The following is a 27,386-nucleotide window of genomic DNA, read 5'->3' on the forward strand; positions in this document are numbered from 1 at the left end:
CTTGGGAGAGAGGTTAGCATTTAAGGACGGTACACTGTCCACGGTGTTCAAATCGGAACTGCCTGATTCAGAGAGCATCCAAGGGGAATCTAATTTGAAGGGGAAACATCCTGCATGTGCTTCTATTATCTGAATGATTTAGCTATTTTGACAGGCACTGTAAGGTGGTAACTTATCTTTTTAGGGTGTTGGAAAGTAGCAATATTTTCCTCAGAAGATGTCAGCATGAAGCTTCCCAACTGTTAACACTTCCTACAAAATCTTTTGTAATGAACAGTTATGTTTATGAGCAGCAGAATGTTTGTAATTACTGTAATAAAGACATTAGACAATAGATTTAAAAAACATATTTCAACTGTATTTCAATCACATTCTCTTTCAAAGTTTGGTAATAAACCCATACTACTTCGTAAGCTTGACTCAGCGTTTCACATGCCTGAAGTTAAGATACTTTTCCTCTGCCTAACTAAAGAGAATTTATCAAGTTGCTCACTGAAGAGTTGCATGTCTGTCACATTCACAAGACGCTCTACGACCTGCTTCACATTATGGTAATTAGGGGATCTGTTTGGTTTAAGGATTAGGCAGAGGTAACCAATTCTCTAATAGTTTCCCTATTTATTTTTATATAAACGACAGAGGGGAGAAACAAAAAAGCAAACAAATGCTATGATGAAGCCAACATTCCAACCATTTAAAATTAAAGGACAAATTAAAATAATTCATAATTATTCCACACCAGTCCTCTATCAGTTATAACAAAGGCCTATGACGCTAAAACAGTCGATGTCTGTTAGAGTACTGTATCGTTTACACAGAAGAACGTGGTAAGCCATCTTGCATTCAAAGTTTCTTCCTTCCCCATGTCAAGTTTTCCCCTTTTTGTTTAAAAGTATGAAATCAGTGTAAGTCCTGCAGATATGACTCGGTATGTGAAAAATTCTCAGGCCTGCAGAGCACAGAACTGCTGAAAAACAGCCAATATGTGATGGTCCAATTCAGCTGTAAAGAGGAGATTCTCCAAGGTCAGCATGTACTGCTGGATTATCTGGTGATGCTGCAGACAGAGACAGGCACCTTTATTACTCTTATTTGCCTTTATGTACCAAAACATGCAGAGAACAGAACATGTATCACACACTGCAGCCAAACTGTTGGCCAAAACTTAGGGCTACACTGGGTGCTGGGCAGGGCTGCATGTAATTTCTCCCAGCTGCAAGGAAGGTGTAGGGTGGGGAGATGACAGGATGTAGGAACTGCAGTTGCATTTACATCTTGTATTGCTAAGTCCCTGTACTCTCCCTGTGCAAAACAAGCTGGAAGATGCTAGCAATAGTGACTCTACATGAGCTGTGGGTGGGCCTCTGCATGTGCATGGGGTAACTGTAGGTTTGGGCCCAATACACGCTAGGAGGCCATGCAAACTTTGTTTACAAACATGGGAGAGTAATCCACATGAAGAATTACATACCACACCCTGTGCTGTCACCAGCCAGTACTCAGAGAGGAACACTTTCAATTTCTTGGCCTGTCACTTTCAGCCAAATCATCACAATCTTTAGTCTTTTTACACTGGTTACCAGATTTTAGAGAGACAGCAGAGTTCCAAAGTTCTTGTGGTTTAATATGGGTCTTTAAACATTCCCTCCCAGGGCTGCAGTCATTTCATAGATAAGGGTGTTACAACTACCCTCTCTCAATCAATTCTTGGCACTTACATATAATAGCACCTCTTAGTGGATCTTAAAATGCCTTTAGAAGCATCAAGTCTTGAATACTCCTTCCGCTCTGAATTTACACCCATTTTACAATGGAGGGACAGTTAAATAGTTTCCCTACAGTAACAGTCACTGGCAAAACTGGGATTAGAAGCAAGGAGACCTCAGCACAATCTCCTGTGCTAACCAGTTAGGACAAGGCTGCCCCAGCCAGGTGTATTTTAATTAAATTAAGTGGACAAGGCTAGATGAACAGGATGGAGTCTCAAGTCACTAAGCATTATCTACCCGCTGAATGAGACCAACCTGTAAGAAGATCTGCTGCAGCCTCTCTATACAGTTCTTGTACCAAGGCGTAATTACATCAGTCCCACCAGTTTCACACCGCACTAAATGCTCTGTTAATATCATAATGAAACGCTAAAAAAGGAGAATAGTTTTAGATGAAGTACTGGTTAAGCATGAAGGAAACTCACTAATCTTAGATAAGTATGTATTATTCTGGACAAAATAATCCATGAGAGATTCTACAGAAATTATGAACAGTCAAGTCTGAATAATTCATTTAAATTAAGAATACTAAACACTGCATTTAAACAAACACTGCCTTTTGCTTGCTCAAGGAAGGCGCAATCCAGTATAAGAACTCCTTTATGCAAACACTTTGAAGTTGAACAAGGCCTCTCTAGGGGGACCTAGAAGTTTCTTGTTCTGGAGTGGCCACACCACATTACTAGCTTCCTATTCATCCTTCCCCCCACCATCTGAATTCTAGTCCCCTTAGAAGTTGAGAGTTGCCAGAGGGATGAAATCCCACACCGTTACCTGGAATATAACGAGGAAGAGATTCTTTTGTTCACTCTGAGCAGATTCTACTTTCTCCTGCAAGCGTTCTATCTGCTCTTCCAATGGTCCATCTTCCCTATCGCTGCTTCGGTCATCGTCATCGTCGTCATCATCACTGTCTCGCTGGAAGTGAAAGTAATGACATTACTGACTCAGCCAGCCTTAGTAAAGTTTGGCTACTGAGATCCTGATACTGCCCATAGTACGAGGCATGTGCATGGCTGCTCACAACTTGCCTAATGACGCTTGATGGAAGTGGAAATTCTCTGTAATCATTTATCAATACTGTATATTGACAGCATTTGTGGGCTGTTTGCTATATGAATATGCTGCTTTAGTTTACATGGGGCTGGAAGGGAAGAGGAATAGCTCAAGTTAGACCACTTTTCAGCAAACACTTGCACTGAGAAGAGACACCACCAGGAACCAGGAGATCAAAACAGCTGTGACAGGTTTAGAAAGGAAGATTCCTCCTCCCCCAGCCCCCCAAGAGGCGGGGAGTTGTCCGGTGGAACCAGACAGACACACGCCCACACTCAGTGGGGCTGTCTGAAGAAGTTAGGCCGGCTTCATTTACCTGCCAGGGATGGTAAGGTTGTTTTAAAAATCTTTAAATGCTTTGTTTCTACTGCTAAAAAAACATCTTGGTTTAGAAAGGCTGTCTGGTCACTACACACACCACTGGGCACAGACTCCTGGATGGAAGAATAGCAGGTGCCAGAACTCAATAGAATCTGCTGGGTGTGCGCAGTTAATGCCCTGGGTGCTAGGCCTGGCCTAAGAGCACCCCGGGAGAGGTAAAGGCACGAGGCCTGACACTGGAGAGGGTGCACTCTGACACCAGGAAGGGGACAGAGGTGCAGCTAGCCCTTGTAATTGTGATATGGGCTCATTGTGGTGCTCCTTAAGAAAGAAAAATTTAGATAACAGTTACTATCTGTCCCTAATCTATTTAAAAAAACATCTTCAGAACTGCCATTTGACCCTTAGCAACTAGCCATGAGTCAGTTAAGGGAAGTTATACAAAACTAAATGCAGTTTAGTAGGAAATAAGAAATTGGGCAGATTAAGGTTTTGATTGCAGGTATTACTTGCTTTGTTAGTCTCCCAAAAGATTGTTTTCTGGCAAATCTGTCCATAAATTAACAGCTATAAACTTCAAATGTTTGTAGAAATACTATATGCAAAAACAATTTAGGATGACAAAACTAGGGCCCTGTGTTAAGTAATCCAAGAGGTGTGATTGCCCGCATAAAAACTGACAAGCAAGTACTTTTCTTCCTCTGCAGCCCTAGACGTAACCTCTCTTAAAATGGCTCATATCAGCATTACAACAGTATAGGTACAGTCCTCTGGATATAGTGCAGGGCAGCATCATTCACACAACGCAGCCGACAATATTGTTCAGAACTGAATTTCAGCATAACTGGAAGTGCATTAAATAAAACTAATTATGCTAAAGATAAATGGAGAAGACATTCAAGGTACTAAGCGCTTCTAATGCACATACAGACTTTGCGTGGAAGGGCAAGACTCAATTTTTTCCACAAGTATAGTTTGGGATGTCAGCAAATCAGCTTTCCCATTTAATCTATTTTGGCATTCAATTATCCTTAGAACCAAAATGGAGCGTTTAAAGACTTACCTTCTCGTACAGGAACTTTTGGGGGTACAGTCACACATGAGCATTCAAAATCAAGGTGGATAAAACAAATTAATGGTTTAAAAAAATTGGATTTTTTTTATTTAAATTGGATTTTTTTGATAAAATGCCTTTTGAGGAAAAGACCTATTTTAATTAAGATATCTTTGAGCTATAATGCATCTCATCCTGGAATAGGGATTATAAATTCTAATTCTATAGTACGAGACAATATATTCATGTAATGTTTAAGAAAAAAGTTTTGTAAATGAGTTCCAATAGTTCATGGATTAGGGACCCAATTTTATGGGGTTCCCAGGGCTTCTGTATAGATTATTTAGATTAATCTTTCTGTCTACCCAATGGGACTCAGTGCTTAGTCTAGAAGATACCATCAGAGATGCTTAGTTTTGCAGTTCTCAAACTGTGGATTTGTGTCTCCAGAGAACAGGCTTGTTAACAGCAAAAATGTTTTAAAATAAATAAATAAATAAATAAATAACATATAGAGGTGAGAAATAACAGACCTCAACTGTATTTTCCCTCTGCAAATTTGGTATACACAGAGTAAATCCCTCACCTCTCTCTAAAATTGAAAAGTTTCAAAAAGTTCAATGAATAGAAGATTGTTGGGGGTGGAATAGATCTGGACAGGGAGGAGTCTGGAGATAAATGTGAGAAGCAAGGGACATATGCTTTTTTGTTAAACTATTATAGGTTTGCTGTTGAAGAAAAAAATCCAGAACACTTAACTTTGTTTAGTTAAAAACAAACAATTTAAATGTCTCCCTGGTGATGTTCTCCTCCTAATACAGCATGGCAAGAAAATCCTCCAAATATTAATGATTACCCTGTTGAATTGGAGATAGTTCCAGTGATTAACCTGTTGATTGGAGATCTGCAACTACAGTAAAGCTGAAATACTGAAAATACGATTTCCATTGCTACACAAGAATGCAACAGAAAACGAGACTGAGTTAGGTGAGAGGTAGCTGACACTGCAGCATCTATAATTGGCAACAAAAATGTAGTGTTCTTTTGTAGTTAACTTATGAGAAAGACCAAAAAAGTAGTAAAGGAATGTGAACTGTTCTCCATTTACTTTGACTTCTTGGCTGTAACAGCCTTTATAGCTGTATTTGAAGATCATGTTAGTATGACAATCCCTGTGGAATCCAAGTCAATATCTAAGTGCTACTGATGTTTATTTTGTGTCTCACAGAGCAAGTCTCATATCAGTTGACCTGCATCTTGCCACAGAAAAAGTTGGATTTAGTCTGAAATGCAGTAAATGTGAAAAGTACATGGCTTTACTTCAAGATACAAAACAAGATACATACTCGTTTGTGTTGCCTGGCTAATCTTGCTTTAGTCTCCTCTAGCTCCTTTTGGATCTTCACTACATGCTTGTTCATCTTACGAATCGTGGAGTGTAAGATCTCCCAGATATAGAACCTAGCAGAGAACCAATAACCACCTTAATGTAGCCGGTAACAAAATACAAGAACACAGTAAATAGTGAACTGTTAAAGAGCAGAGAGAAAAAAAACAAAAAACCCTCACACGTCTAAAATTTTAGCTGTATTTTAACCTTCTTATTCAGACTAACAGCAACAGTACAGATTTCAAGTGTTGCCAGAATGTATTAAGTGTACATACTTTATTACAGAAATACGTGTACAGGAAGAATTTTCCAAAGTTTCAACTATAATCTGAATTCCTTTGCAATGTATGCACATGAAGTACAAATATTAACAGTAGGAGAGTACACTTCAACAGGTGTGGTTTCCTATTACTAACAGTGGGATCTTTCCTCTATTTTACCTTGAAATATTAGTGGTGTTTTATTTTGAATTCATTCAGGAATGTTTACGTCAAGGGAGTTAAAAAATGTCAAGATGCTAGAGTCTCCTTAGGATACTGTCATGTGGTATCCTTTTTGCTCAAGCCTTGTTTACTTTAAGAGATTCTTTAATGGTTTGGATATTCACTGTAACTATAACTATGTGAACAAATGGACTTTTACAAAAGTAATTATCTGAATACAATGTCCTATTAACTGAGAGCTGTGAGCAATAAGCATAAGTCACAAAGGTACTGGCAATTACAGAAGCCAGTTCCATGAACTGCAGTCTGTGTCTGGGACATCCAGCCCACTCCCAATTAATTACTACTACTTGTACTGCTGCAGCACCTAGGAACCTCCGCCACGTACCACGTCCTCATTGTGCTATGGTGCTAAACCAGTGCAGAACAAGCCAGTCCTTGTGCCAATGAGCGGTTTGCATGGCGCCGGCAGAGGTGTCCCTTCCTCAGAGCACACTGAAGTTATAAGCCAGTGTCCAGAAACTAGCCGAGATGGATTCTTGGGTTCAGGATAAACCTGCACCACCTCAGCTCTAAATGGAGAACGTTGAATGACAAATATCCTTTTTGGCGGGCTTGACACGTAAGTTGTGAATGAAGTGCAAAGGTAATTTTTATTTTTTTTAAATTGTCTGTTTACCATAATAAAGCCAAGTATTTGAGCAAAGTAAAAAAACTAGTATTCACTGTACATGATCCACAGAGTGAAAGCATGTCTAAACCAACTGAATGTTAGTTCCAACAGATAATTCATTTTGTTACCTAGTAAAATCATGAGCAAGCTCTGGAGAGAAGATCCAGTTTGCCACAGCAGCACAATCAACTATCTGAGTCCTAATCATCTTATCCACAAGCACAGCAATCATCTGCATTGTCGGAGAAAAAAAAATTCTGTTTACTATATTATAGCATCATGATATCTACGGTAAGAAGATATTCAATCCTACCTGTTCATTGCTGGTGCGAAACATAGGATGCAACAGGTAAAAATACCCCAGGATTAGGTGCTATCAGTTATATCTTCTCCAGTGACCCCTCCGCTCTCAACAGCCATCATTAGCTAGTGCAGCACGAATGCCCTCTGTAAAGGCAGCTGCTTCTCTAGAGGCCTGCTGCAACAGTGTGTGTAGATGAGTTTAACTAAAGGTCCAATTTTAACCAGATATGGGTAAGCTGGTGTGACTGTCATTGTCCACGCACAGTATTCACACTAGAAGACCTGCAACAATTTAACTAAATCTGTATCTACGTTTAGTTCAATTGGTGCACTACTTTGAACTGAACACTAATGACTGCTGAATCACAGTAACACAGCCAAAGAATTAAGGTTATATTTACCTGAATTAAGCAACAGCCCAATCACAAAACCAGTCTGCCAGATCAGTTGATCCAGTCAATTCTACAAGCACATTGCCTTGAGCCCAAGTTTATCACAAGCACTTTTTATTTCAAGTAATATCTGCAGTCAGAGCAAGTTCTAAGTGATAGACTTCTATTTCTCACTTTGAAGCATTTGGCTCAAGTTTAGATTTTGTAAAACAAACTCTTACAAAACTTAAGACCAAGAGAAATGATTCCATAATGACTCCCCCCAATGGAAATGGCTGTTTTAATAAGAGACATTCTCTTGCAGGGTTAGCAACCCAAATGTCAAATTGCCATCAATTGAAAAAAATGCTGAAAGGCGTTAGCATAGTGAGAAACAGATAATCTGATATCTAATCTAAGATGCTGTTAGTAACATCAGTAAATAAATGTTGAATTCTTTCTAATATACAATTTAAGTAAACAGTGGCCAGGCCTTTTTTTTTTTTTTTTTTTTTAAGTGAGCATAAAATGCAACTTTGTCTTTGCACACAATTCAGTTTCTAGGCTTTTCAGTGTTCATTATATTGTATCCTACTATTGTGAGAATGTAAAGCTTCAATAAACATCTGAAACCACCCTTACCTGTGGATGGTTCTTCCAGACCTCATACACAACCCTCAGCACATGGAGCTTCCCCTCATCACTTTCAGCGAGGGTTTTGAAGACTTCATGAAACCTTATTATAATAAAGAAAAGTGATCAGTGGATGCACAGCAAGTAGTTGAAGTGGTCCAGTAAAAGTTTGGTAGAGAGTATGCCTATGCAGCCTATGGTAGTGAGCCTCTGAGTCAACAGACCTGGGCTTGTACTACAGCACTAAAAATAGCCGTGTAGACACTGCAGCTCAGGCTAGAGCTAGGGAGGGGGACAGGTTCAGAGGCCAAGCTGCAACTTCAAAGCACTGTCTATGCAGCTATTTTTAGCACAGTAATATGAACCCCGCAAGCCTGAGTTCATGGACCCGGGCTGGGAGGCTCACTGCTACAGGCTGTGTAGACATACTCAAGAGTACTGAAAAGTCACCTGCTACAGGACAGGTCCAACAAAGAAAGTAACAGACACCACTAATTGTCACCTTCAGCCGCCAACTAAAACCTCTCCAGCACATCATCAAGGATCTTCAACCTATCCTGAAGGATGATCCCTCACTCTCAGACCTTGGGAGACAGGGCAGTCCTCCCCTACAGACAGCCCCCCAACCTGAAACAAACACTCACCAGCAACTACACACCGACCCAGGAAGCCTTGCTACAAACCCCAGTGCCAATTCTGTCCACATATCTATTCAAGGGACACCATCATAGGACCTAACCACATCAGCCACAGCATCTGGGGCTCGGTCACCTGCAAATCTACCAATGTGATATATGCCATCATGTGCCAGCAATGGCCCTCTGCCATATACACTGGTCAAACCGGACAGTCTCTACACAAAAGAATCAATGGACACAAATCTGACATCAGGAATCATACCATTCAAAAACCAGTAGGAGAACACTTCAATCTGTCTGGTCACTCAACAATAGCCCTAAAAGTGGCAACACTTTAACAACAAAAACTTCAGAAACAGACTCCAATGTGAAGCTGCAGAACTGGAATTAATTTGCAAACTGGACACCATCAAAATAGGCCTGAATAAAGAATAGGAGTGGTTGGGTCATTACAAAACCTAAACTTAATTTCCCCATTACTAATTTCTCCCTACTGTTACTCACACCTTCTTGTCAACTGTCTGTACCACTTCTAAAGATATTTTTCCTCCCTTGGTATCCTGCTGTTAGTTGATTTATCTCATTAGACTGACCTCATACTTGGTAAAACAATCCCCATCCTCATGTATTTATACCTGCACCTGTATTTTTCACTTCATGCATCTGATGAAGTGGGTTCCAGCCCACGAAAGCTTATGCCCAAATAAATTTCTTAGTCTTTAAGGTGCCACAAGGACTCCCCATTGTTTTTGCTGATACAGACTAACACGGTTACCACTCTGAAACCTGGCACGGTGACCAGTTCATGGCAATTCTCTAATAGGCCATGTCTACACAGGAACACTTCGGAAAGTTAAGGCAGATGAACTACTAGTTTGAAACCGAGGAGGATTAGGTCCCCATGTGGATGATCTCAATTTGGAGTAAAGCAGAATAATTAGGCTGCGGCAAGCCAGGGTATGAATCTTCCCCACACTACCCTGCTGTGGTCTCTCGGACTGTGCATGCCCTGGTGACACGTTAAAATACTTTAACAAACTGTTACGGTGAGTCTCAGGGTGTCCACAGTTTGACCAAAGCAGGCTAGTGTGGAGTCATTCAGACCCCAGCTGGACACAGTCCAATTGTTCATGTAGACAAGCCCGTAATGGAATTTAATCTACAGCGAAATATTGCCACTTCTCTCCTGAATGAGAGCGGCCAGGTAGGGATTTAACATTTTAACTTATGAACATTGACTTTACATCTTTAGTTGATTTGCCCTAACGTATCTGAGTGCCCCAGTGTGGACGTGCCCTTGCAACATATTATCCCATATGCAGAACTAGTCTAAGTTTCACCAAGATAGTCAAAATTAGTGAGAGACACCAAGCCTCACTCAGTACAACTGCTAAAAGAAAAATATGGAATTTTTAGACCATGCTACATCAGTTATGAGCAGAAAAAATGACTGGGACGGTGTTTGATACATCAGATAAGCCCTTTTTGAGCTGGTACTTCTTCCATGCTTGGGTGAGCTTACCTCCAGTTTTCCTAGAAGATTATAGTACACAGGTAGAAGGTCACCTATGATTGCTTTCTGGTACAGCCTCCATTTCGATACCACTCCAACTATCACAACTGAACCTAGCTTGTATCTTCACTGCAGCATAGCTTGCAGTGTCCAATACCAATATATAAATGATGTTGTCAGACCTACTTCCTTCCATAGCTATGCTCTGATGGGGCCAAAAGACTCTCCAGCTCTGAGAGTCCCCCAGGACTCTAGCAGGGTTCACATGTGGGCATTAAAACTTGTACTCATGCCATGCCCACAAAGTGCACTGGTCCTGGCAGGTGTGGCATGAGCAAAAGGATGCACAAATTTGCTGCTGTGTCCTTTATGCTGGTGGTGCCCTCGGGACTCACTGTGGGCACCGGGAAGTGTGCTACCTATTGCTGCACTCTTCCAGGTGAGCAACAAGCTAAGGCAGGTCTCAGAACATGCAGAATCTTGACCTACCCACATGGAGTAAAATGCACATTACGATCTCTGCTTGTATAGTAAGATTCACACTACCACCCCCTTTAATATATATATATAAAAAAAAAGAACTATCAGCTCTTCTCTCCTTCCTTACTTTCACATTACACTGTGCAACATACAAAACACTGAAGCTTGTGGAAGAATAGCTCTATCAAGCAATTCACTGTTCTGATCAAATGCATTCCATAACCCCAGAAATAATGCATTTATCACTTACTTTGCCAGAGCACTGAATGAGTGGCTGAACGACTTGGCAGCTAAATGGAGCAGAGTCTGTACAAAAACTTCTATTTTCAAGGGGTTAAAGGTGAATCCTTCATCTGAAAGTTGTTTTGAAATTGAAACAGTGGGTTAAATTAAAATCAATATTATAAGTATTTATCAAAATCTAACCCTGCAAACAAAGCACTGAAGATAATTCATGGTTTCTTTATTTTGGAAAACTTAAGATTTAGTGCTTGAGCTTTGCAGCCTGAACAGGGAATCAGTCAATGCTTCCTAAAAGCTGCAGTTTTATCAGCAACTCCCTCAGGCTGCCAGGTGCCACCACGCAGAGATACTCTTACCTCGCTGACCCGCAGCTACTGAGTACATTTAGGACTACACTACATTACTCCCTTATCCTCAAACTCTTGTTTCATACCAGCAGGGAAGATTCCATACATATTTGAAAAGTTTTATCAAACTTAGCAAAATCTACTGCTGACTTTCAATAGCACTCCTATCAACATCTTTCTTTTCAGAGGATAAACAGCAGTTTAATCCCTTTAGGATTCCTATAACCCAGGGGTTTTCTACTAATGCCAAGAACTGCATCCTGATGGTGAAGTTTGGGGGGACTATTTCATTCATTCATACTATCTTTGTCAGCAGCAGCCACCCAACACTACATCCCATACCAGTTTACTCCTTCCTACCACTATCCCATTGATAAGAATGGACCCTGCCTGTGGGGCAAGAGAAACAAGAATACACTCAACGTTTTATATTGGTTCTGTTTTCTGTTAAGTGTACAAAGCCATGTACCAGGCACAGCTCCTAGTTCGATAAGGTGGTGAAAGTAGTTTTGAACACAGAAGAAATGACCTTTAATGCCTAATGTCAGATAGCCTTACCGTCATCATCATCCTGGTTAGGATTGGGCACATCTTTTAAGATGCCGAAGATTTCATCATTACTTGTCTTATTTTTAATGGCAATGGTCAAACAGAGTGCAACAGTATATCCCGGCAGAGACTCTATAAACGTAAGACAAAAGGTCTGATCATCTTCAAAATTAGTTGCAATGAATATGGGTTACTTTTATGTCAGCTTGTGCATTTCTCAGAAAAAAGCATACACTTTTCCTTGAACAATTAAAAAAACAACAATTACTGATTTGTATTAATAGAACTGAGATTTTGGCTGCAAAATCCATATTTCCAGCATGCAAGCTGCAAGCTCTTGTGCTACATCTGTACCACATGCAGCCAACTCACAAATCTCTAATTTCTCTCGAGATGTGAACTTATTTTAATATTCAGTGAATAGTTAAATTATGTAATGACACTTCAAACCACATCCACAATTCCAGGCAGCGAGGACATTAAGAGCTGTGGCAGCACCTCCCCACATAAAAGCTTTGCAGAACTAGTATAGTCATGTAATTCCTTTTGTCCTCTCTTCCTCCCAAGTCCACCTTTTCCTCTATTCCAGCAGCAAAAAGTTAGCCACCCCTAGATACGTATAACCTTTTCTGCCTTTCAACTCTCCCCTTTCGGATCTACCCAAAAATCTTGCTGCTACCACCCTGCTCCTCATATCACTGGCCACATCAGCAGCCCCATAGAATCCTTCCTTCATATCTGCTACATCAAATTCAATACCCCCTTGGTCTCAACTTTAGGGGGCTTACATAACCGTTCCTTTGTCTACATCTGTGCTCTAGCTTCTTCCTACTTCCTTGAAGAGTCTCTTCATTTCCTTCTCCCGCTCACCTTTGTGCCTTCAATTGTGACACTCCTTATACTTATGGCACTCATCCATTTTTTCTTCTTCTTCTCAAATAATCTCTCCATATCATTTTTCACCTTAACTACTGTCTTACTCCTGTCTGTTTGCTTGCTTATTTATTAGACAGAGTTCTTTGGCGCTTACCAAGAGCTCTTTCGTTTGTTTCTGAAACAAATGTGGCACTCAAAGACTAGTAACTTATCTTCACTATGCTGTTCAACTTTTGCACATCATTCAGCTCAGACACTGAAAACAGAAGCCAAATTGACTTTTAGACTTTCTTGCAACTAGCACAATGCTGCAGTGTTCAGGCTGCAAACATTGCAGGGTAATTAACTTCAAACCAAGGTGTTTACATTGACATTTTAAAGTTTTTAGGAACCCTTTTTAGTGAATTGCCTGCCCCAAATCAAAGTTTTAGATCTAAACTACATTATTGTGCCCCACTCAGGCAAATTTTTCCAGGTCAAAAGTCAGCCTTTTTATTTCCACTGTGAATTTTCTTCTATAAAGATAACTAATTTGACTCAAACTAGAGGTTTCCTTGCTTGATCAGATCTCAAAAGATAGATAATATTTTGATAGCATTTTGAAGAAAAGGTTAACATCTTCTAAATAGCTTTTAAACTTACTATTGCTTTCATCTCCATATTTATAAATACATGATGGGTTTGCAGGACGAAGGACAGAGAATGTAGCAGGAACAATATCTATTATTCGCTGATGGTATGAAAGCCTGCAAGAGAAAATTTCAGTTGTAATAGAATTACCAGTGGAATATTTTGAGGGATACCTCACGGTGTTGCCTTAACGATGCTCTTTTAATTTAGGGAGAACAAAAACCAAGAAGTCTGATTATTACTACATTTTATTGAGGATAGTGCCTTCCAGATAATTAAACCATTTTAAACCGTTTCCTTCCAGCCAATTAAACCATTTTATGCATTGACCTTCCAATGGACATTTTAGATTTGAATAACTTAAAAGTTATATTCTCAACTTCACATAATTAACTTTGCTCAGACTGAAAGGTTAAGAGGAATCATCAGTCAGGGCCACATTTTATTCAAACACTGCACATGCTATGTGGATCACAGGCAAGATACTGGTGGTACAATTAAAAAAATCAATGAAATAAAGTCATCTTGACTTCTCCATTTTAACTCTCAGTTCCCTCCAACCTTTATAAACATTTAAGAATTAGCCTACCACCATTTGAGGTGAGATGGAAGAGATCCACAGACAAAATATTTCTTTTGCCAGTCAGTGCTTTTACTCCTCCTGTACTTCCTGACTCAAAAAGGAATACGTGAAAACAGTTTTCACTTGGGAATTTAAGGGCTTGCCTACACTATAAATCAGGTCGACTTAGTTTAGGCTGACACAGAGCCATCATGATAATTCAATTGGCTCTTGGTGTCCAAACTACTCTCCTTCTGCAGGTGGAGCGCTTCCTCACCTGGTGTGCGTGCACCAACTGGAGTGGGGCATTGTGGAGCACTGACAGTCCCATAGGGCTCAATTTCCCAGCAGAGAGCCAACCAACAGAGAAACTGACATTCTTGTCAATTTCATATTGCTATTGTCTTTGCTCAGAGAAGCCCCACTTTGACAGCTCTGGGAGCTTCATAGGGCGCAGGGAGCCCAGGCGCCCAGTGCATGGCAGTTGCGCTCAGAGCAGGGAGCCAGGGCTCCAGACGGAGAGAGGGAAGCCTGGGCACCAGCCTGCTTGGAGCAGGTAGCTTGGGGGGCAGCTGGGTTCTAGCTGGACCCCCCCTCCCCCCCCCCGACTCTCCCACCTCAGAGTGACAGCCCGCGCTGTGAGCCAAGTTCACAGCAGGAAAATCTATCTACCTTTCTTGTCAATTTTATGGCTCCAGCACAGAGCCGTGAAATTGACAAGAATTTTAGCCAACTATAAATGTAAGTAATGTAGTGTCTACACGGACACGGTTGCCCTAACTACACTGAAATAAGCCCTACGCCTCCTGTGGGTATGATGTTGGTGTAACAGGGCACTTACATCGGTGGGAGCAAGGTTGTAGCGTAGACACTACCATAGTTAGGTTGACATAAGCTGCCTTACATCAACCTAACTGTAGTGTAAACAAGGCCCATGTCATTTAAGCACTTTGAAAAAAGTTTTACCCTTATTCCCTCCCCATCATGAGTTGCCGGACCAATCCTGAGCATGGACAACTTCCTTTTAAAAGTCAATGAGAATCCTGGATTCTCATCACCAACCAAAATTAGGCCCTGTGTTACCTGCAAGCCATTAAATAAGGTAGAACTCAAAAGTATGTTCCTTCCTGCATTTAGTTTATGAATGACTAATACTTTCCAACAACATTACTTCCTCTGCCACACCGCGCCTCCCCCCCACATCAACTTCCATCACGCAAGTCCGAGTAAAGGGCGTGTCTAACCCTCCGGACTTGCATCTAAAAGTGAAAATGTAGATGTGGATATTTCACCTCCTATTTAAAGGCATCACTTCTCCAATCTATTAGGAGAGTGGGAGTGTCCCATTATTTCCAAGAGTCTTATCAGCCAAGACAACAGAACAGATTGACACATCTACTGAAAACATGAATTAACAGAATGTGCCGTATGGAAAAGAGTTCATAAGTACATATACAGGTACAAAGTTGAAAGGAATCTGGTTAATAGTATAGTATCTAAAAGTAATCAGACAAACTTGATAGTAAATACCAAGCTCCTGAAGTGGTATGTTCAAAAGCTTCACTTACCTCATGCATTTTTCCAAAACTTCTTTTACAAACTTGGGTTTGGGCTTGTCAAGGTCATGAGTAAGACAATCTGACCTATCAAAGTGCAAAATTTGATAGCATTTAACAAGCATTGTATTTGCTTTTTATTCTGCTCTTAGATTGGCTCAGTGCTATACTAAGTGTTCACAGGTTAAGCACAGTTAATCTACAATGCTCTCTTTCCTGTTCTCTACAGGTCTCAGCAATTTTGAGATAGGGTATTAACATATAATAGTATTAGAATCTATGAACTGCCAACATGAAGTCTCATCTTCGTAAATATATATTGAAATAAGTGATTTCTAATTACAGCAAAATCTGTTTTAACTGTATTTAGTAGATTGTGATATATTAGTTACATAACAGTATTTTGCATCTTGTCCAAATTTAAATGGTTATAAAGTTAAGGCACTATGGTGATAATTCTATGGCGATTAGTGCTTTAGAGAGATATTAGCTACAGATAGCTAGAGACAACTATCAGCAGCAACACTGGCAAGTTCTGGATACGTAGGAAAGTTGTATGCAATACAAATGGCTCAAATGGGAACCCCCAACAGAAACTTACCAATCTTCCCAGCTCCAACGGAACTGAAAGTTACTCAGATGGTGGGAAAACCAGTTCATGAACCTTTTAAAGAGGGAAATGTTATAGTTCTATTAAGTATGCAACAACAACAGAACAAAACAAACAAAAACAGATGAGCATTTCAATTATACTTTTCAAAGGCAGGCTTAGTCATTTCAATAGTCGAGAAAAATGCGTCCCAAAAATGAACAGAAAGAAGTCACACAGTAAGTCATTAGTGAGTGACCCATTCGGTTAAAAGCCATACTAATGTCTGGTATGTTGATGTTAAAGCGCCGTTTATAACGGAACGGAAACACACTGCTATACTAAGGTCAACAATGTTTAGCTTCTTTGCTTTAGGCGCCCAAGTGAAGTGGGATATTTTCAGCAGTGCATAAGAGACTTGGGATTTCCTCTGTAAACAAGTGAAAATTGTGCTCTTAAGTCCCCTAGACACTTTAGAAATTTATCCCTTACACAGCCTCTCCCCCACCACCAATACTTGCTAAGCATTGAACTCCAAATTAAGCCAAGTTTGTCAAGTGCATAAGTCTATCTACAGAGGTCTTTGGTCATATATTTATATAAAAGTGCAACAGGCAATTTCAAAAGGGGGTTATTAGATTTTTCTTTTTCATTCTCATCACTATTTTATCAGCTAAAATATGATTCAGGCATGCAGAGTAGTTTCTCTTATTTGGCAGATAACTGCCTTTACACAGCCCTTTGTAAGGTACAGCTTCTCTCTCAGCTACTAAAAACCACTGATTAATTAGGTCACAACGTAAGGTTTTAGAGCAATTACTAGCCTGCAACATTTAAAAAAACCTCACATGAAGTCCATGAAGCTCAAACAAGAAAAAATGAAAAGTGACAACTCTGCAGTTTTAGCCCACTACTACCCAAGCTTCCACCCAAACAACGACAAAACTTTGTTATTTGGTTCCAGGTGGCTCCATCTTAGTGGTCTGAAAGGCACCTCTAAGGAGTAAACGTAATGTGTGTTCTCAGATACCAGGCCATGCCTACACCTCAGCGGTGTGTAGGGTGCATGTAGCGACATGTGGCAGTGGGGAAAGGCTCTGGCAGCGGGGAAAGGCTCTGCAGTAGAACACTACGCTGCTAGAAACAGGCACTTCTTGGGAACGTAGAGAGCCATGCAGAGTATGTACCCTAAAGTACTGGTGCAGCTGCACTCTGCACGCAGAAGCAGTGCAGCATGGCCTACACTATTTATACCCACGCTGGGGGCGGGCAGTGTCTGCACACTACACATCACCGTAAGCGCAGACACTCCTTAGGCTTAGCGAGTCTTTGGCCTTTTTGAGACAGAATGGAGATAGTCTCATGTTCTGTCAGATTCACCACATTGCTTATGTTATTAAATAGATATAATGGGACCAAAGATAGCTGACTGCAAACATGTAATCGTCTTAATGATTTTCTCCATAGCAACTGCAATTCTTACATGTTGCACAAGTGCTACATAACCCTTAGAACAATGAACTGTCACCCTCCTTTAGCCTGCTATCCCACTGTGAACCAACTCTCAGCCCCTCCCTCAGGTGAGAGGATGGAAGTGGTCTGCATCAGCAGAGCAGCATGAGAACTGAGCTCAGAAATGCACCATGCTCATAGGCAGAGCAGTGATCTGGAGGGCAGTGGGTTGGCAGTATAAGGCAACTGTCCTTCTGAGAGTAGGGAGAGCAGGGTCTCAGCAGACAGCAGAGAAGGGTGAGCAAGCGCTAAGTAGATCTTTGATTATTAGCAGGTAAATATGCCCAATGGTCTGTGATGTTAGATGGGATGGGATCCTAGTTACTACAGAGAATTCTTTCCTGGGCGCTGGCTGGTGAGTCTTGCCCACATGCTCGGGGTTTAACTGATCGTCATATTCAGGAAGGAATTTTCCTCCAGGGAAGATTGGCAGAGGCCCTGGAGGTTTTTTGCCTTCCTCTGCAGCATGGGGCATGGGTCACTTGCTGAAGGATTCTCTGCACCTCGAGGTCTTTAAACTACAGTTTGAGGACTTCAGTAACTCAGACATAGGTTAGGGGTTTGCTACAGGAGTGGGTGGGTGAGGTTCTGTGGTCTGCATTGTGCAGGAGGTCAGACTAGATGATCATAATGGTCCCTTCTGACCTTAAGTCTATGAGATGCCCATCTTTCAGTTTAGAAGGCTCAAGACTAGAGCTCAAACCATTAACACTATTTAGGATTTACAGTTGGTTTTTTATGGCACCAATAGGTAGTAAGAAGAGTTTCATGTGACCCATTTTCAATCCATCAATGTACAATGAGGAAAACATTCTGATGTTCCTGATATGCACAAGCACTTACCTGTCTATACACGTAGTGTTCATTGTATCCAAACGCATGTACAGCATTTCTGTGGCTTGTGCAAGCTACAAGTGTCTTATTAAGGCAAAGACGAGTCTGATAAATCAGAGCATATACTAACTCTTTCCACTTTCTTTGGAGGGTTTGCAGATGGATGCCGGCCCCCCTAGCCCCCAGTAACATCTCACTTTTCAATTATCCCATGCTAGGGTAAGTCCTGGTAATTTCATGGAAAACAGGGAAACTGCAGTTTGCCCAATAGGTAGACTCTTGTCTCTGCTCATAAAGAGGAGTATTCTATAAGACAATGGAAGCTGCACATCTAGTGATACTTGCTGCCATCCAGCTTATTATGGGGACCCAAATTTCAGTGACCTCAGCACTCTGGCTTCTGAAGAGACAGAGCTATTTGGAGAGGATGCAGCCTAACACACTAAAGAACTCAGTAACAAGCAACAAGAACCAACCACCTTCACTCATTTTAATCCTCATTTCTCTGAATACTGCATTGGTTTTGCCACATTTTTTCCACCACTAGGGTTAGCAGAGATTTTGGGGGAAGAATTTAAACAGAAGGCAGCTCAAAAAATGGATGACAGTCCTCCATGATTCTTTATTGCTTATATATTTAAAACTATGGGACAATGTAAGATGGCAAGGGGAAGACATCCCCGCTACGATGCGGCAAGAAAACTGCAGCAGCTATTTCAGTGACAGACTTGTTGCATAAATGTAGGTTGGACATTAGGAAAAAAGTTCCTAACTGTCAGGGTAGTTAAACACTGGAATAAATTGCCTAGGGAGATTGTGGAATCTCCATCTCTGGAGATATTTAAGAGTAGGTTAGATAAATATCTATCAGAGATGGTCTAGACAGTATTTGGTCATGACATGAAGGCAGGGGACTGGACTCGATGACCTCTAAAGGTCCCTTCCAGTCCTAGAGTCTATGAATCTATTAATCTGAGTTGAGTTAGAAAAACTGAAAATTTTCACCCAATCAAGTCATCCAAAGTCAATTTTACACTTTTTTATAACACTGATCTTCTAGAAGCCAGAGTGAGCCTTTAAAGCTGGTTCATTTCAGATGATGATACCACTGATATATAACAAGCGTGCCAAAGATTTAACTCTAAATTTCAGGGACTTTATCTGAGCTGCAAAACACAAACTTGGATAGTATCTGAAACTTGATATTTCAGACATCTTAAACCATAAGAACTTTTTAAACTACCCGCACTGTTTAAGTGATGTCCTTGTCTCTTGCAGGACAAAGATCTCTATCTAAGTCTTTGCAGGTAAGTAAGGAGAATATAGTCTAACAATTTACTTTTAAGTTTAGTTATAAAACATACATTTTGCTGTTGGTCATGAAGTGATCACAAAATTAACAAGCCTTACAACCTCTATTCATCTAACAAGCAAAATTTCTAGTGGTACAACTTACACAAATGCTGCTGCTATTTGTAATCTAATTTTAGAAACTTATATTAACTAAGAGTTAATATGCAGACACATAGTAACTGAGAAACCAACATGCTCTGTTCTCTGAAGTAAATATATGCCAAGTTTACTGACAATCTGTTTCCTGTATTATGATTCAATGATACATTACAGTCATCTATTCCAGCATTTGGGATTTATTTTTAAAATTAGTGCTTAAAACACTGGAGATTTTTCCCCAACACTTTGACACTCGAGCCTAAGGTAACAGAACTACAACGGCTATTTGTCTGCATTGTTCTTTCACATATGCAGTACTGATGGTCAAAGTATTTGCTGGTTTTATTCAATTGAATAAAGGCAGAAGGAAATAGAGTCACTGCTAAAATTCATGCCAATACTCAGTTTTCTAGAGAACAAAGGAAAAAGCATTCAAAGCTACCGTGCTCCTTAACAAGGAAGGATACAACCTGTGGTAAAGAGCCAGGTTGAAGTTTGCACAATTCAATCAGAAGTGTTGTATACATCACCTCAATGTGTGGAGGAACTGGAAGCTGAAACAGTTCTGCAAATACTACCTGGTGGGAAGAGGAGGAGGAGGAAAAACAACAACAACATGTTATCAGAGCCCAGTCTAGACCCATGCACACATTTCCATCATCATGTCCGAGTCTGCACAATTCTGACCAGATTCTGACGAACAACAATATCATGTACCACAAATAAGGCACGTTTTATCTGTTAAACTCTTGCTATGAGAACTATAAGACGTGTTTATAAAATAGGTAGCTTCAAAAGAATGCCTCTCTTACTGAGAGCACATGCATATACTATTCATCTGCAGCCTTTTAAAAGTTTCTGCAACAAGAACTACTGCAAGACTCATTCAGGACCCTCAACACCAGGGGTCTCAAATTCAATTTACCTTAGGGCCAGTGTCAATCCTCAAATTCTCCCAGCGGACCAATATCACTCATGCCACCCATAACCCTGCCCCCACAAACTTCACCCCCCACTTGCCTAAGTCTCTGGGAGTGAGTTTGGGTGGGGGAGGAGGCCTGGGGTAGGGGATTGGGGTGCAGGCTCTGGGAGGAAGTTTCGGTGCAGAAGGGGTGAAAGTTTGGGCTCTGGGAGGGCGTTTGGGTGGGGGAGAGGATCTGGGATGCAGGTTCTGGGATGAGTTTGGGTGCTGGGTGTGGGCTCTGGGCTGGGGCAGGGGATGGGGTTGCAGACTCTAGAAAGGGGGAGGAGAGTGCGGTGCTTACCTGGGGCTCCAAGGCAGGGCAGGGGGGGTGGCGGGGCAGGGCTCCATGCACTGCTGCCACCAGGCACCGCCCCTGCAGCTTCCTATTGGCTCGAGTGCTCGGGGCAGGGGCAGAGCAGAGGCACAGCCCCACCCTGCCCCGGGGGCCACAAGGAGGGGCCGGCAGACTCATGGAATGAGCAGGCAGATGCCGCTCAGCTCCACTGTGGAGGGCCCGGGGCATTGTAAGGCGCCTGGGGGCAGGGACTGCCTGGGAGTGGCAGATGGGATCAATGGAGAGACCCTGCCCCCAAACTGCTGGAGCCCCACAGGTCACACTGGGAAGTTTTGTGGGCTAGGAGTTTGAGACCCCTGCTCAACACAGTGAGACACTTAAAACCCACCACCTTAAATACTACTCCCCCACTCACTCAATACCCCTAACAGTAGCATACTGTACAATCTTCCAAGTTGTGTCTCTCCAAATCAAGCCATCTTAAGTTTGACCCTCTATTGGCTTGTAAACAAAATAGTCTTGAAAAACTACCAGTTAAAACATTTTTTAAACTGAGTTATTCTCCTGCATTGTCTACAATCAAAATGCTGCACCAGTGAGAACCTGAATGTGAAACCATAAACAAAAGTAGTCAATTAAGTTTCATGACGCAAACTAGAGAAGTTACAGAAGTAAAACAGGAAAAAGGGGAAAATACAAAAAATATTTAGTTTTTATTTAAAGGGGTTAAGGAAATCAGTTAACATACATTTAGGTTGATGATGTCCTCAGATATTACAAAAATCTATAAATTAAGTTATATTTGAATAAAAGGAAATTCAGTAGTTAGGGGCATTCCAAACTATGCTACAAAACAAAGTTTCAACTAGGCGACTTTAAATATTAATACTACTGATGTAATTTTCTTTAAACTTGTCTTATTTTGCAAGCTTCTATGAGATTTAATAAAAAATCAAGGAAGTCTGAAAATTGCACTGTGTTATAAAACTGACCACATGTACATTTGTATTGTATCAATACAGATTGGATCTAAGTAGCACAGGTAGTGATGCCTACAGTTAGGATGCCAAACATTTGTTTTAACACCTTGTTTTCAGTTTTTTAAAATTTTGACAAAGTTAAATTATTTGGTCTGAAATTCTCCACAACAGGTGTTTGGATCTGAATCAAGTTGATTTTTGGGAGAAAACTGCAGCAAATGGTTCAGCCCTTTCACAGAATGAAGTCTGGAAAACTATGTTTTATCTACATTAAAAAAATTCGTAACCATTTCACTGAGACGTTCTAGCATTGACGTTGAGCCTAAGAAGGAGCCAGAATTTACCAATGTACATTGCCAACGAGCCACAGTAATACATCAGCTGTTTCATGGCATGCAGGAGGCAGGGGGAGGGGAAAGGAGGAGCCAGGGCATGGCAGGCTCAGGGGAGGGGGTGGGGACGGATGGAGTGGGGGCGGGGCCCGTGGCACAGCCAGGGGCTGAGGAGTGAGCACCCCCTGGCACACTGGAAAGTTGGGCCCTGTAGCTCCAGGCCCAGAGTCGATGCCGATACAAGGAAGAGCTTATTAACTTCTGAAGAGCCGCATGTGGCTCCGGAGACACAGGTTGGCCACCCCTATTCTAGTGCCTCCATACTCTGGAGCAATCTTTGGAAGGGCAATACCCTGATGTCAGGAACTTGCCGTATGCAGTCCCTGTGAAAATCTGCCTCTATCTGGCCAAGTTATAAACCAATGAAAGTTGGAGTTTGTACATGCTCAGTAGAGACATATTAGAGTCTGGAAGCGAAACTCTGAATAGAACAGAACAGAACATCAGGGTTGGAAGTGACCTTAGGAAATCATCTAGTCCAACCGCCTCCTCAAAGCAGGACCAATCTCCAGACAGATTTTTGCCCCAATCCCTAAATGGCCCCCTCAAGGATTGAACTCACAACCCTGGGGTTAGCAGGCCAATGCTCAAACCCTGAAGATCCCATCTGTATTAAGCATACTCCATTCTGGGGATGAGCAGGACTTTCCAGGCTCCTGGAAGCCAAGGGCTGTTCTGACATGAGGCACAGGCACTGCAAGCAGGGAGACTGTCTCATCTGTGTGCAAGCAGCCAAGAGAAGGAAAACACAAAATTAAGGTTGCCTGTGCAACCTCATTTTGGCCCCCTTGTGTGTATGTACTGATAACTCCTGCCTCATTCAGTGAGCAGGATGAATTGTGCTAAGGGAATGAAGTCAGGGCTGTACAGTTAATGAGGCGGCTGTTGCCTTCTGTCTGACCCAGACACGCTTGTTTCAGAAGTTGGACCATATACTGAAGTGAGGCAGAGGACTGCAAGAGGAGAAAGGATGGTCTTATGGTTTAGAAAATTAAATGCAACCCTTGAGTATTGGATATCCCTGTCTCTGCCACAGTGTTCGTGAGATTATGGGCAAGTCACAATTCACAAGGAGTCACTGTTCTCACTTTTGGGTGCCAAATCTGGAGTCTGATTTGTAAGAGTGCTGAGCACACTCAACTTCAACTGCAGTCAGTGAGAACTTTGCTCGAAATACATGGAATTCATTAAAGTGCTAAGTACCCTGAAAGAGTCAAGCCATACACTTCTCTGCACATGGAATCAAGTAGGGGTCCTTTATTATATATGATCATGTAACAGACTATCATAATGGGTAAGAACAAAGGGGGCCTGTGGTGGGGCAGCTGCCCCACTCCCGCAGAACAGGGGTTAAAAATAGCCCTGGGGAGGGCTGCAGCTGGGAAAAGGAGGGAGAGCAACTGAGGGAGTGGCTGACCATAGGCCTGACCAGCTCCATGACAGTCCAGCTGGCCCTGATAAGAGGGCTGGGGGCCAGGAGCTGAAGGAGTGTCTCTCTAGCTGTGGAGGAAGAAGGGCCTGGCTGCCTGGGAGAAAAAGGCACCTGGAGCTGGAGCAGTGCTGGAGAACAGGGCAAGGGAGCTGGGGAGCTCCAGCCTGGTAAAACCCCAGACTGAGGCCTCGGTGAAGACCTCCAGAGGTACTGGGGCTGCAGAGATACAGCCTCGGAATAGGCAAAGTCAGCAGGTCCTAACTCCCTTGCCAGTGATGAGTGGCCATTACAGACTGTGGGGGCTAGATGGTGACTAGCAGTAGCCATTGAGGCAAGGTGGGGGTAGAGCATTGGGGGTTCCCCTGAGTGGGGAGACCAGTGTGTGGGGGTACTGCGGTGGGCAGAACTCCAAGATAAAGAATACCAGGGTCCGGGAGGGACATGGGGGCCAGCGGCAGATGAGACACCAGCTAGTAAGAGGTGCTGCCTATGCTGGAGAGCTAATTCCCAAGACAACCAGCAGGAGGTGCCGCACTAGTGAGTTGTTGCTTCACTATAGAGCCAAATTAAGAATTCCTAGAGAACATTAAATTCCCCCAACAACAATATGGGTGAAAATGAGACAAATCACTAAGATCATGAATGAAGTCACACAGAAAAAATGATTAAAAAAAGGAATGCCATAGAACTTGAGGGCAAACATTTTTAACGAAAACCATCTCTCCGTATCGGATCTCTCAGTCCTCATCTTCAAAGAAAGCCTGCACAACACCTTAAAAACAAGCCTGGGAGTTTAAATTCATAACTTTGCTAGAAGCTAAAAATCATGGACTCAAAGACAATGGATTTATTGCTCATTATTACAAGCTGTGATTCACTAACCCTCCTTTCTCATACTATTGGAGAGGTGTGAACTCTGCTTCACCTTGCACGCTCTCTTGCAATGTAACAATCTGGCTGTGACACCGCGTACCTTTCCCAGAACTAAGCAACTCTGTGTAAGCAACAGAAGTCAGTGCAGTAAAAAAGAGAGATTACACCTATCGCTCCAATATTGTGGGACCAGCACAGCTACAATATTGCCAAATTAGGAAATGCCGGAATTCAGGTTCAGTCTCTGACTTTACATACAGAAAAGAACACTAGAGTTGCAATTTCACTTGATAACTAGTTATTCTCTAAAATTCTGCAAAAAGGCACAACAAAGGTTCAATTTTCAACATAAACTCTGGACTTTAGCCTTGACTACTTGTTCACTCAACTCTAGTGTTCCTAGCGTTAGTTTGCTAATGCCTTTGCATTTCCTTTAACAACAGAAAATACTTAATGTGCTTTGTAAGTTCTCCATCTCACCTTAGTGTGTCCTTGATGGATATCCTGATACCTTAGAATGCAGCCACTTCAAATTCTACACGAGAGTTAAACATCAATCCAAAGTGAAAGCACTTTACTGCACTATTATTCTGAGATTCTAGCTTTAGAAGTATCATTAAAACTTAACAGTAAATTCTACTGTGCATATATTAAAGACCTTAAACATTCAATTTTTAAAACTGACGAACATTGCTTCAAGTACAGCCGTTTCCTAAATGAGGCAAGCTCGAACAAGACAGCTCCTTTGAGTTAAGTATGCACAAAATTTCTAATTAAAACAGTGATTTAAGAAACACCATGTACAAAATGTCTACTTAACCAATTTAACTCAAAGATTCCAAAACTAACTTCACCTCTGATGAGACCAAGCCAAGAAGACTGCAGCATAAAAGTAATGATTTCCAAAGTTATGAACAATCAAAAGAGGAGGTTTAGAGTGCTTACAGCAGGAACTACTGCAATATTAGAAGAGAATCAAGAACAGTAAGGAAATTAAAGTAATTTGCTTCTGGGCTGAGAAAGTTGTAAAATGAAATTTAAGTATTATGCATAATTGCCATCTTGGCCTTTACTACAGCACTGCATTCTCCCGTGCTGTCATAACAAATGCCTAATCATATGGACTTCCAAAAAATTACATGAGAAATGTGTTAGCATCCTAAATACTGACTGCGCTTTCAACTTGAATTTCTTAAGCAAAAAAAAAAAAAAAAAGGTTACAAGATGAAACTTATTCTTGGACAATAAGGTAAAGCTTTTAGTTTTCCCAAAAGGATCGTTAGTCAGAATCTCTTGATTAAAGAAAGTTTGTGATGGAGAGGTTGGCATATAAACACAGTTAAGATTGAACAAAAGCTACATTTAATCCAGCCTCACGAATTGAGGCTGGTCTGTCCCCCAAAATGTGGTGCACAAGACCAAGTATCTAAAATGACAAATTCCAGGTCACTAAATGCTGAAATAGGACCTTCAGATTGGCACATCCTGCTTTGTCAGTACCATTAGTACTCCAAGGAACCAGAGGATGATCAGGGCACTGACGATCTCTACCAAGTTCAGACTGATGATTCCACTCCACCGTCATCTCATCCAGCACACAGTAAGGCACACTGGGCCATCACTTACCACAAGACACTCACGTACATGGGTTGACAGGGTACTAAATGCATCAATGCACTGAGCGCTAGATACCTGGAATGTTCATCAGAGACCAACTGCAGGACAGGAGCTCCACATCTGAGGGGCTAACCTGGAGAGTTTTTTTACAGCTAATTGTAATGAGGAAGGAAGAGTTCTAGGCCTGCCTTCAGAAACTTTATGGGGTGAAGTGACCTAACCCTAGGGCATGAATCCTTTAAGCACCTAGCGTAACTGGGCATGGTTTGCATGGCACTTTGAGGAAATATGGAGCACCTTAGCCCTCCATCAGTGAGGCAGAAGTACACAGGTATCGAAGCTTAAATGGCATTTTCCTTTCCTACTAGTTAGTTCACATTATTTCTATTATTCAAATGACTATTTGAAAAGCAGGAAATTCCCTAGACAAAAGCATTACTTGAACTAGCATTAAGGTTGAAAGCAATGGTTCACTGACTTGAATGTTAGAGATCTTACAAGAGCATAGCAGTTTTGGTTTTTTTGCTAACACTGAATTTTCAGACAGAAGGAACCTAAGAACATTGTAGTTTTGTTAAAGACACATTCATAGACAGGAAGGTTAACAGTCACAGTCAAGCAACCTGTAATACCCACTTTCCATTTCCCCTTGTTACCTTCTTACCTACAAACCTTATTTCTTTCATATCCTATTCAGGTAAGTGACTGAAGAGGAGGCCCCTACATATGTTTCTGATTTGGAATTTTTTGAAGGCCTTTAAGCAGTCTTTAATTGGGAATGGTAAATTATTTCTTTTGGAGATTCTGTACAACCACTCTCTGATTAACACTAAAGGCAGTTTAGGGTTTGTAGACACTGATGCGATAAAACTGTTATGGAGAGATAAAGGAATCTCCATTTCTGGTATTTCTTTGGCCTGAATAGGGGTAGAGACGAGGTGGTTTGGTTAACCTTAAAATATGAGATTCCTGGCTTAAAATATTTGGGGATTTTGGATCGTAAACCTTTAACTTCTGGAGTGATTTTGCTTAGCCATTC

At 41.5% G+C, this 27,386-nt stretch overlaps 1 protein-coding gene across 3 annotated transcripts in view; it reads right to left on the minus strand.

The window, feature by feature from the left end:
- Nucleotides 1-336: 336 nt before the first annotated feature.
- NCBP1 (nuclear cap binding protein subunit 1) overlaps nt 337-27,386 on the minus strand; it is a 46,966-nt gene continuing 19,916 nt past the window's right edge. For all 3 annotated transcript variants that reach the window (XM_075067451.1, XM_032766708.2, XM_075067450.1), the window contains 13 exons: nt 20,262-20,372; nt 18,352-18,416; nt 16,009-16,071; nt 15,420-15,494; nt 13,302-13,405; nt 11,793-11,915; nt 10,895-10,997; nt 8,023-8,116; nt 6,835-6,938; nt 5,547-5,661; nt 2,544-2,687; nt 2,025-2,138; nt 337-1,057 (listed from right to left, as the gene is read on the minus strand). In XM_075067451.1, the coding sequence (XP_074923552.1) occupies nt 944-1,057; nt 2,025-2,138; nt 2,544-2,687; nt 5,547-5,661; nt 6,835-6,938; nt 8,023-8,116; nt 10,895-10,997; nt 11,793-11,915; nt 13,302-13,405; nt 15,420-15,494; nt 16,009-16,071; nt 18,352-18,416; nt 20,262-20,372 (1,329 nt within the window). In that variant the 3' untranslated portion in view covers nt 337-943. The remainder of the gene's footprint in view (nt 1,058-2,024; nt 2,139-2,543; nt 2,688-5,546; nt 5,662-6,834; nt 6,939-8,022; nt 8,117-10,894; nt 10,998-11,792; nt 11,916-13,301; nt 13,406-15,419; nt 15,495-16,008; nt 16,072-18,351; nt 18,417-20,261; nt 20,373-27,386) is intronic.

Source organism: Chelonoidis abingdonii, chromosome 6 (assembly GCF_003597395.2).
Source record: "Chelonoidis abingdonii isolate Lonesome George chromosome 6, CheloAbing_2.0, whole genome shotgun sequence".
Taxonomy (NCBI): Eukaryota; Metazoa; Chordata; order Testudines; family Testudinidae; genus Chelonoidis; species Chelonoidis abingdonii.